At 46.0% G+C, this 11,502-nt stretch overlaps 1 protein-coding gene across 3 annotated transcripts in view; it reads left to right on the top strand.

Moving 5' to 3' along the window:
* Positions 1-11,144, top strand: part of JAML (junction adhesion molecule like) — a 32,190-nt gene extending 21,046 nt beyond the window's left edge. For all 3 annotated transcript variants that reach the window (XM_070384145.1, XM_070384144.1, XM_070384146.1), the window contains 4 exons: positions 477-615; positions 3,555-3,615; positions 6,935-7,021; positions 10,634-11,144. In XM_070384145.1, the coding sequence (XP_070240246.1) occupies positions 477-615; positions 3,555-3,615; positions 6,935-7,021; positions 10,634-10,726 (380 nt within the window). In that variant the 3' untranslated portion in view covers positions 10,727-11,144. The remainder of the gene's footprint in view (positions 1-476; positions 616-3,554; positions 3,616-6,934; positions 7,022-10,633) is intronic.
* The last annotated feature ends 358 nt before the right edge of the window (positions 11,145-11,502 follow it).

An 11,502-nucleotide genomic window follows, 5' to 3' on the forward strand; every position in this document is an offset into this window, starting at 1 on the left:
GTGTTTGATGTATGTGTTCTGAGTGAATTGAGGAAATGGGTGAAGGGTGCTATATAGACGGATGGAAGTGTCGTGCTTGGTATCACGACTGTGGGGCTGTGTTGTAGCCTAGATACCTTTGAGACCAATCACTTCACCATAGAAAGGACAGCAGCCTCCTCATGTCTGTTATTTGTGTCATTCGGTGAACCGCATTTTAAGATAGAATTGTTAATGTAACAGAAACTCTATGGTACGTCAGGTGATATTCTGTTTACCCACCCACCTTCATCTATATTTTAAGTGAAAAAGGGGTGGGCAAAGGCTGGTTCTCAGTCTAAAGGGGTGAGCTGGAGTCCCAGTGCTTCCGTGTGGGGTGAAGGCTGGCCTTCTCCTCCTCCTTCCTGACGTGGCAGTTGCTGCTTGGCATAGAACTGGTGAGGCTCCCAGCTCTTCTCTGGAATGTTGAGGCTCTGTCATTGCTCTCCTTTCCCAAGCGTTGGTGACCCCGGTAGCCCTCAGACCAGAGATCCTGGGTGGTAACCAGCTGGTGATCATCGTGGGGATTGTCTGCGCCACCATCCTGCTGCTTCCGGTTCTGATACTGATTGTGAAGATGGCCTATGGAAATAAGAGGTATGGGGCTGCTCCCATCTCTTGGACCGGGAGGCTCAGGTGCCTCTAGGCTGAAGTGGAGGAGAGTGGTAGGACCCTATGTGTACCATTTCCCCAGAAGGGTGTATTTTATTTATTTTTAGAAAGATTTATTCATTTACTGTGGTGGGTCTTCTCTAGTTGCGACGAGTGAGCTTCTTGTTACAGTGGCTTCTCTTGTTGCTGAGCACAGGCTCTAGGTGCTCAGGCTTCAGTCATGCGGTGAGTGGGCTCAGTAGCTGTGGTGCACAGGCTTAGTTGCTCCATGGCATGTGGGATCTTCCTGGACCAGGGAATCGAACCTGTGTCCCCTGCATTGGCTTGAGGAGTTTTAACCAATGAACCACCAGGGAAGCCCGGAAGGGAGTATTTTAAACTGGCCATCATCTGGGGTAATCACGTTAGATGTCATCATATAGTGACCCCACCCGCCTTGCTCACTGTTCAGTCTCTAAGTTGTCTCTGACTCTTTTGCGAGCCTATGGACTGTAGCCTGCCAGGCTCCTCTGTCCATGGGATTTCCCAGACAAGAATAGTGGAATAGGTTGCCATTTCTTTCTCCAAGGGATCTTCCTGACCCGGGGATCAAACCCATATCTTCTGCATTGGCAGGTGGATTCTTTACCACTGAGCCACCAGGGAAGCCTCTTCTGTTCTTGGTTGTCCTGAAAGGCCTTGCAACATTCCCACATGATCCTCATTTTATAAGATTACAAAGACTTACAAATGTTTGTCCAAGTAGAGCATAATTAAGAGTATAAATCCTATGCAAGAACCATAATGGTGCTATTCAATGCCTGAAAGAAATGATTTTTGAATTACCCATAGTACATATACACTTTTTAGAGAAGCTCAGATTTTGAAGGTTGTCAGTGACTTTATTTGAAGGACCACATTTTAATTATGAGAAGCTACTTTTGAATGGACAGCCTCAGGTCCTAAATTATTTTTAGTGAATGTATTTTTAAAGGCTTGAAGTTCTTTGTACATGCATGCTCAGAGCTGTGTCTGACTCTTTGCGACACCATGGACTATAGCCCTCCAGGCCCCTCTGTACATGGGATTTTCTAGGCAAGAATACTGGAATGGGTTGCCATTTTCTCCACCAGGGGATCTTCCCGACCCAGGGATTGAACCTGTATCTGTTTGTTTCCTGCATTGAACAGGCAGATTCTTTACCAGCTCCATCACCTGCAGTTCTCCTAGCATATCAGGAATTTGTAGATGCTCTGGTGTGAGCACTAGCATTTCACTGATTTTGGCTGGGCCATACCCTTCTGTTTACCCAGCTATTGATGAACTATGTTGCTAGGGCAAATTGACTCTCCTTTTGAAATAGTGTCAAGGGGCAAGAACCCCCATTTAGACTGAGTAGAGCTGACTTTTAGGTCTCCTTTCTCCATGGGACATGGATCATACAGAAACTGCTGGTGTCCGCTAGGTTTGCATTTGACTCCCCAGGGGCTTTCTGACTTGGTTTTGAAATTGAAAGTCTTTGCTCTGGGCAGGTGGGCAACACGGAACGAAGAGTTAGACAGTGTGGCTTCCCAATCAGCTCACTTCCCTGATCTGGACCTCAGTTTCTCTCAAAATGAAGAACAGAACTCCCATGTCTGTGTATCTGTTTATTCTAAGGAATAATCAGATGGATGTGTTGAGATTTGTGCATAAACATGGTTGCTGTAACAAAGGTTATAATTAAAAACTGAAATCATTGTCAGTGCCTGTCAGAAAGGTAATGATCCAATGAATTTCAGCAGTCAGTGAAATACTGCTCAGCCCTGTATGTAATGATGGGGAAAGATGTCCAAGAAGTAATATATAATGTATAGTAGGGTCTTATTTTAATAAAAAAGTAAATTATGTAATTCTCACTTCAGCAGCACACATACTAAATATATTCTGTGTGAGCATACTTATGCATTGAGAGAAGTTTGGAAGGATAATTTTAAAATACTAATAGTGCTATTTGGGAGATAAGAAAAGGTGGGTCCTATGAGGGTAGGAGGTTTACTGGAACTTGAACTTCAGACTGTCTACATTTCTGTAATATTTGAATTATTTTACAATCAGAGCATACAACTTTATAATCAGGAAATATGATTAAAATATTTACACTTTGAGACAAAAAAACAAATTCCCCTTCTAGCTTTAACCCTGGTTGTTATTTTTAGCTGTACTTCAGGCCAAAGTAGAAAAACGGAAGGCCATTCAGTAGCAAAAGCAGAAGGCAAATGGTCAAGAGATCAAAGGCCAAGGGGCCAGGAAGGGGCCAGAGCTCCCAGCCCTGGGTGTTTGCGGGGTTGATTCTGCTTGTCCTTCCCCCAGGGAGAGTCCCAGAGCCTTTAAACTGGTGTCTTGCTGAGTTTCTGCTGCCCCCTGCTGGTCCAGCTTCTTCTCCCTGGTCCTCGGAAATGATGAAATCTAATCCCATGGAGTCCCTCTATTAATTCACTTACAGGAAGTTATTAGGGTGACAGTAGAGAGGCTGAGGGCTTCCCTTGTGGCTCAGCTGGTAAAGAATCTGCCTGCAGTACAGGAGACATGGGTTCGATCTCTGGGTTGGGCAGATCCCCTGGAGAAGGGAAAGGCTACCCACTCCAGTATTCTGGCCTAGAGAATTCTATGGATTGTATAGTCCACGGGGTTGCAAAGAGTCAGACACCACTGAGCAACTTTCACTCACTAGAGAGGCTGAAGCTGTCTTCAGCCCAGGCTTTCTCTAGATACTTCTCTGCTCTCCATTAAAGAGATGCATGCCTCAGATTCTAAGCTGAGCTGTGTAGTGTGGGCTGAAGGTGTCTAGAATTGGGTCCTCCTCTGGGGTCTCTTTTTGTAAAAACTCTGTGTGGTCTTGTGTTATCACCCTTAACTCTACAATGCCGGGTGGTTAATCGCATGTGCTTTTCATGTCTTTGCAGTTCAGTCACTTCCACCACCCTGGTCAAAAACCTGGAGAACACAGAGAAGGCTTGTGCAGAGGTAAGAGAAGAATTCTGCCATTCTGGGACCTCCCTGGCGGTCCAGTTGTTAAGACTCTGTGCCTCCAACGCACGGGACATGGGTTTGATTCCTGGTTAGGGAACTAAGAGCCCACAAGCCTGTAGGGCCAAATAAATAAATAAAATAATAAAAAAGGACAAACCAAAAAACAGAATTATCCTGTTTTGCAGCTGTGCCCCATGAGGACAAGGTGGAGACTGCTCCAGCACCCAGGTGGTGCCTTTATCATTCTCCTGAGAACTGTGTCTCATTCATTGTTATGTCTCAGCACCTCCAGTGCCTGGCCCAGAGCAGTGCCTAGGAGATCTCCATCACTCAGTAACAGCCCAGGAGTAGTGAGGAGCATAGTGAGTAGGGGTGGGCGGGGCCAGCCCAGCAGCCCCGCCCAGTCTTGGAGGGTCCTGGGAAAGAGCACTGGACTCGGAATCGGAAAGTCCCGGTTCAAGCCCAGCTCTGCCACTTCTTGAGCCTCTGTTTTCTCATCCCCCAAATGAGGATAAGGACAAACACATTTGCCCAGTTGTGAGGTTCAAATAACATGACGCTATGTGCAAGTGCTCTATAATTTCTGAGGCACTGTATCAATATGAGGGGTGATTATGATCCATTCTGAGGTAAGTGACAGAAATGGTATGGACCTAACAGAAGCAGAAGATATTAAGAAGAGATGGCAAGAATACACAGAAGAACTGTACAAAAAAGATCTTCATGACCTAGATAATCACGATGGTGTGATCACTGACCTAGAGCCAGACATCCTGGAATGTGAAGTCAAGTGGGCCTTAGAAAGCAGCACTACGAACAAAGCTAGTGGAGGTGATGGAATTCCAGTTGAGCTATTCCAAATCCTGAAAGGTGATGCTGTGAAAATGCTGCACTCAGTATGCCAGCAAATTTTGAAAACTCAGCAGTGGCCACAGGACTGGAAAAGGTCAGTTTTCATTCCAATCCCAAAGAAAGGCAATGCCAAAGAATGCTCAAACTACCGCACAATTGCACTCATCTCACACACTAGTAAAGTAATGCTCAAAATTCTCCAAGCCAGGCTTCAGCAATTTGTGAACGGTAAACTTCCCTATGTTCAGGCTGGTTTTAGAAAAGGCAGAGGAACCAGAGATCAAATTGCCAACATCCGCTGGATCATCAAAAAAGCAAGAGAGTTCCAGAAAAACATCTATTTCTGCTTTATTAACTATGCCAAAGCCTTTGACTGTGTGGATCACAATAAACTGTGGAAAATTCTGAAAGGGATGGGAATACCAGACCACCTGATCTGCCTCTTGAGAAATTTGTATGCAGGTCAGGAAGCAACAGTTCGAACTGGACATGGAACAACAGACTGGTTCCAAATAGGAAAAGGAGTTCGTCAAGGCTGTATATTGTCACCCTGTTTATTTAACTTATATGCAGAGTACATCATGAGAAACGCTGGACTGGAAGAAACACAAGTTGGAATCAAGATTGCCGGGAGAAACATCAATAACCTCAGATATGCAGATGACACCACCCTTATGGCAGAAAGTGAAGAGGAACTCAAAAGCCTCTTGATGAAAGTGAAAGTGGAGAGTGAAAAAGTTGGCTTAAAGCTCAACATTCAGAAAACGAAGATCATGGCATCTGGTCCCATCACTTCATGGGAAATAGATGGGGAAACAGTGGAAACAGTGTCAGACTTTATTTTTCTGGGCTCCAAAATCACTACAGATGGTGACTGCAGCCATGAAATTAAAAGACACTTACTCCTTGGAAGGAAAGTTATGACCAACCTAGATAGCATGTTCAAAAGCAGAGACATTACTTTGCCAACAAAGGTCCGTTTAGTCAAGACTATGGTTTTTCCTGTGGTCATGTATGGATGTGAGAGTTGGACTGTGAAGAAGGCTGAGCGCCGAAGAATTGATGCTTTTGAACTGTGGTGTTGGAGAAGACTCTTGAGAGTCCCTTGGACTGCAAGGAGATCCAACCAGTCCATTCTGAAGATCAGCCCTGGGATTTCTTTGGAAGGAATGATGCTAAAGCTGAAACTCCAGTACTTTGGCCACCTCATGCGAAGAGTTGACTCATTGGAAAAGACTCTGATGCTGGGAGGGATTGGGGGCAGGAGGAGAAGAGGACGACAGAGGATGAGATGACTGGATGGTTTTACTGATTTGATGGATGTGAGTCTCAGTGAACTCCGGGAGTTGGTGTTGGAGAGGGAGGCCTGGTGTGCTGTGATTCATGGGATCGCAAAGAGTTGGACACGACTGAGCGACTGATCTGATCTGATCTGATCTGAGGTTGTGAAGGAGTTAATAGTTCACATTAAATATTTAGAAACCTTTAGAAAGAGAGAAGCAAGAACTTTTTCTTGATCATATTGGTTTGTGATAGTTTATATAAAAAATAAATAATTTCTAGTAGGAACTGAGAAATGGATTAATTTCCTTGAACTCCCCCCACTTTTGTTCTTTCTTTTCTTCCCTCCTCTCTTCCCCCTCCCTCCCTCTTTCTTTCTTCCTTCCTGTTTTCCTTCTTCCCGCCTTCCTTTCTTTCCTTTGAAAAACTCTTCTTACATACTTATCCTATCCATCTTTTGGGCTGTTTGTGACCCAAGAGTAGGATTTTCTCACATCATAGTACAGGGGACTCCAGAAGTCTAAGAATTTGTCACTGGATGATATCATTTCCCCAGATAGTGACAGGGACGGGAGTCACAAAGTACCCCAACCTCACAGACATGAAGTTCAGTGAGGGCTGTTCCTGCCACTGAAGCCCTATCAGAGGGATGATGACAATTACATGCTGATGAATGCTGTCCTGCCAAGACTCTAATTAGGAAGAAATAACCACAAAATTCAAATCATTAGGCAAAATAAGAATTCTCTGCTGCTACCTCAATGCCCATCCAAACAAAGATGTTGGACTTTTTTTTTTTTTTTTTCCTGGTCACACTGTGGGACAAGTGGAATCTTAGTTCCCAGACAAGGGATTGAACCCGTGCCCCCTGCATTGGGAGTGTGGAGTCTTAACCACTGGACCACCAGCGAAGTCCCAAAGGTTTGACTTTTGAACCAAAGAATTTGGTTCTTAATCTAGTGTTCTTTGCCAATGAGTTAATTTTCAGGAAGTCTGAGGACTGGATTATTGTGACCTGTGATCATTCTGTAGCTCTCAATAACCCTCAGAACCCACTGATTTTGGGGGTTGATGCCCTGTGAACATAGGGGATCATAAGAACATAGAAAAGAAAGCCTTTTCTCTGGCATGTAAGATTTGTTGAGTTTTAAGAATGTTTATATGATTTTCTCCCCTCCAGAAACATATTTATTCCTCAATAACCACACAAGAGGTGAATGATGAGGAGGAATCAAGTGGAAAATCAGAGGCCACCTACATGACCATGGTGAGGAATTGTTCTGGGTCCCGCTGAGCCTGGTGTCTGGAGGCAGGAAAAGAACTTGGGAAGGATATGGCAGACTCACGGGGGATGGACATTGCTAGGTTTCCTGGTGGGAGCAGAGGTTGGGGTGAGGTGGGGTGGTGGTGGGGTAGGGGGACACTCTGCTGAAGGCAGAGCTTTTTCTAGGTAGTTGGAAATTGTAAGAAGTTGAAGCTCTGCTGGATAGAAGAGTAGTAGCAAACTTGTCCTTATACCCAATTTCGAGTCTTCTGAGCATCTCTAGGGCTAGAGAGGGTTGATCTTAGAGGTAAAAGGAAGTGCCATCATGAGGTTAGACAAAGATCTCTTCCTCATCAGCACAATACTGGTTTCACAATGTAGTGAAGAGGGACTGGAAGATCCTTGTACAAAAATCATGTCATGAGGAACTGTTTTCCTCCCTTTCAAAAGGTCCCTTCCAACTCTTAGATTTTTTTGTTTTTGCAGCATAAGATCATTATTTGCACTTCATTAACTGAACACAACACAAATTTACCATGCACATTAGATGCTCATATACACATGCCTGCAAGCCCAGCACCAATTACTTCCTAGTGCGTGTTGTGCTAAGGAACTGCTATATACGATTTAAGCCCTAGGTCCCTTAATGAATTCCATGTCTTTCCCAAGTCCTCTTTATGCTAGTAACATTCTTTATTTGATGCACCACTAACTATGAGAACTCTACTGTTTATGCTGTTTTACCCAATGCTCCTTTATTCACAGCCCTTACAGTTTTCCTATGGTGTCTGGATATTTTATTGTTGTTGTTTAGTCACTAAGTCATACCTGACTCTTTCGTGACCTCAAGGACTTTAGCCTACCAGGCTCCTCTGTCCATGGGATCTCCAGGCAAGAATACTGGAGTAGGTTGCCATTTCCTCCTCCAGGGTGTCTTCTTGACTCAGGGATCCAACCTGTGTCCCCTGCATTGGCAGTTGGGTTCCTTGCCACTGAGTCATATCCATTGGGATATTTTAAATACTTGCTAATTGCTTTATCTTGTTATTAAATTTTATTTTTTTACATTTCTGAGTATGACCTCTTCTCTGCACATATCTTTTAGAATTCCTTAGATTACTAATGGTTTTATCTTTACACTGATTTCTGCTGCTCCTGCTGCTGCTACTAAGTTGCTTCAGTCATGTCCAACTCTGTGCGACCCCATAGATGGCAGCCCACCAGGCTCCCCCGTCCCTGGGATTCTCCAGGCAAGAACACCGGATTGGGTTGCCATCTCCTCCAATGCACAAAAGTGAAAAGTGAAAGTGAAGTCACTCAGTCGTATCCGACTCTTAGCGACCCCATGGACTGCAGCCCACTAGGCTCCTCTGTCCATGGGATTTTCCAGGCAAGAGTACTGGAGTGGGGTGCCATCGCCTTCTCCACACTGATTTCTAGTTGGCTCCAATTCTGGATGGCCAACGTATATCCAAATATATACGTTCTAGTATGTCCTGGAGTGTTACGCGTCTTCAGTGTTAGCTTGTGAGCTTCTCCTTCACTGGTATTTTCCTGTAATTTACAATGTTTACTAAACTTACCTGTGTGTGCTCAGTCACATCCGACTCTTTGTGGTCCCATGGACTGTAGCCCGCCAGACTCCTCTGTCCATGGGATTCTCCAGGCAAGAATACTGGAGTGAGTTGCCATTTCCTGCTCTAGGGGATCTTCCTGACCCAGGGATTGAATGCACATCTCCTGCATTGGCAGGCAGATTCTTCGCACTAGCTCCACATGTGTTGTTGTTTAATTGCTCAGTTATGCCCCACGGGGGCTCTTTGCCGACCCCTTGGCCTGCAGCGCTCCAGGTTTCCCTGTCCTTCACTATCTCATGGCGTTTGCTCAAACTCGTGACCATTGAGTCGAAGCTCCACCTGGGAAGCCCTAAACTAAATTTACCCACCAGTTGTATTTAAAGTCAATATCTTTCAACTCTTAGATTTTTAAATTCTGTGACTTTTTGTACCTTGACATAATCCAACTGCTGGAAGGCTGCATGCTGGATTTCATGTAAAAATACAGAGTCTGATTCCTATGTTCTCTTTGTTCAACTCTCCAGGGAAGTCTAGCACCTAGAAAAGACACTGGCTGTATAGTGAGAAGGGCTAAGGACAAAAGGAATGAGCTGGCGAGGGACATGATGCTATTTGTAGATAAATAATAGCTGGTCAAGAATCCCCCTGCAGGGCGGGAGACCTGGGTTCGATCCCTGAGTTGGGAAGATCCCCTGGAGAAGGGAGCAGCTATCCAGTCCAGTATTCTGGCCTGGAGAATTCCATGGACTGTGTAGTCCATGGGGTCGCAGAGAGTCGGACACGACTGAGGGACTTTCACAATAGGCACCCCAGCCATGGAGGGAACAGTGTTCTGCTGTGTTCAGGAAGGCTGGCCTCCTCTGTTTACAGGATGATGGCTTGTGTTTTTTTCCTGTTACACCAGCTCCAAGGACACATGACTCCCAGATGATTGCAGCAGAGAAAGGTTCTGCCAGGGCAGAGTGAGATCAGAATCTGGCCTTGCTCCACCAAGTGAAACGCGAGCTCCCCTCTGAAGTTGAACACAGTCACTCCCCTTCCCCCCATGCTTCTCCCATCATTGCCATGTGATGCTGCAGCAGCTGCCAGGACCTTGCCTTAGAGACCTGCTGACAACGGTGCCTGCTGCTCAGTGTGGCCGTCACCTGGGCGGTGCCGTTCGCAGACGCTCTGTGGGGCAGAGGTGACGGAGCAGTGAGCCACCTTCAGTGCCAGCGTCTCATGCTTGGCGCCAGGTGTTTGCGATTTAAACTCTGCAGAAAACAGCACCCATGGCCCCTTGAAACGGATCCAATAAAGCAAGTGTGATGGGGGACCAGGGCCACAGACTCAAAGGCCTTCAGGGGCTCGTCAAGCTACTGCAAAACACTGTGTCAAGTTACACACGGCTGTGGGTGAATTCTGGCCTGTGTACCACTTGTTTGAGACTTCAGGTAGGGGACTGTTATCTGATAGAGAGCAGGGGTAACAAAGAAATTTTGCTTAAAAAAAATTTTTTTTTTGGATTTTTTGTTCATCATGGATTTTTTTTTACATTGATGTTTATTTTTGACTACACCTGCAGTGTGCAGGATCTTAAATCCCCAGCCAGGGATTGAGCCCTTTCCCCCCTACCCGTGCCTCCCTGGTGTCCTGACCACTGGGCTGCCAGGGAAGTCCCAGAACCTTTGCTTTTCTATTAAATTTACTTAAATGGAGGGGCGCCATACCACGTCCTCTTTCTGAGGCCATGTGGCACAATGGTTACAATCCCTAGCTTTGGAGTTGGACAGACCAGCATCCGCATCTTTACCCTGACTTAGAAGCTGGATCGTCTTGGGCAGTGGGCAGGTAACTTGGTTTCTTGAGCTTCAGTTTCCCCATCCTTAATGGGAATAATATTAATAAAACCTACCTCTTGGGTGGTGAGGAACAAATGAGGTAGTGCAGCGTGTGAAATTCAGAACTGGCCCAGAGAGATGGAAGGAGCTCAGTAAATGGTAACTATTATGATTGAAATGCTTCTTACAAATATGCTTTGTTTCTCTCCCCCCCACAGAACCCAGTTTGGCCTTCTCTGAGGTCAGCACCAATTAGCCCTCCAGACCAAAGGTCAACTTGGGGAATGGCAAAAACAGAGCAAGCCTTCTGAGAAGAAGGGGTAGTCCTTTTACCCTTGGCTGCGGCAGAGACTCTCTTTGTTGTGTGTCCTGAGTCCATCCATGTAGCGGTTGTTTCAGACCCTCTGCCCTCCCAGTCCTCTTCCTGCCTCCCTGTTTGGGCAGAGGGCTGATGATGGAGGGCTCGAAGGCCAGCAAAGAGACTGGACAGCCCTGGAGGAAGACAGGCTGATAAGAGGGAGCATGGACTTGGTCCCCCTGGAGTGAGACTCTGGTCCTGGGGACCCTGGTCAGCTGCCGCAGTGGCCTCGAGCATCCCTTCAGGTCAGACCCTCTGCTTGGACAGTGCTCTCTGTGGAAGGTTCCAGAGAAGAATCAGAGATAAAAACCACCCCAAATGATTATTCCTTTGGCCAACGATCCCTAAATAAATGCAGTCTGTGGCAATCATCCTGTGTTTCTACCCTGGCTGAAAGGCATGTGGTGTGCTGGTGAAGAATCTGTAGTTGGGAACTCCTGAAACAGCTGAAGTGACTGGAAGAAAGCCCTGCTGTGACTCACACGTTGGGGGCCAGTTTGAGGCCTGAGGAAGTTTGGGGGGCATGAATGGGGTGGAAGTGGGATACAAATACATCTCTTTGATGTAACTCAGTGCTTCTTGATGCCGGCTGGGTATCAGAGTGGCTGGTGGCTCTTGGTTGGGCCCCACCAGAGGTCTGGATAGAATATATGGGTGGATCTGGAGCACTTGTCTTTTTCAGAAGCGACACTCCTGGGTCACCAAAGCGGACAGCCACTGATTTAACTC

Source organism: Bos mutus, chromosome 15 (assembly GCF_027580195.1).
Source record: "Bos mutus isolate GX-2022 chromosome 15, NWIPB_WYAK_1.1, whole genome shotgun sequence".
Classification (NCBI taxonomy): domain Eukaryota; kingdom Metazoa; phylum Chordata; class Mammalia; order Artiodactyla; family Bovidae; genus Bos; species Bos mutus.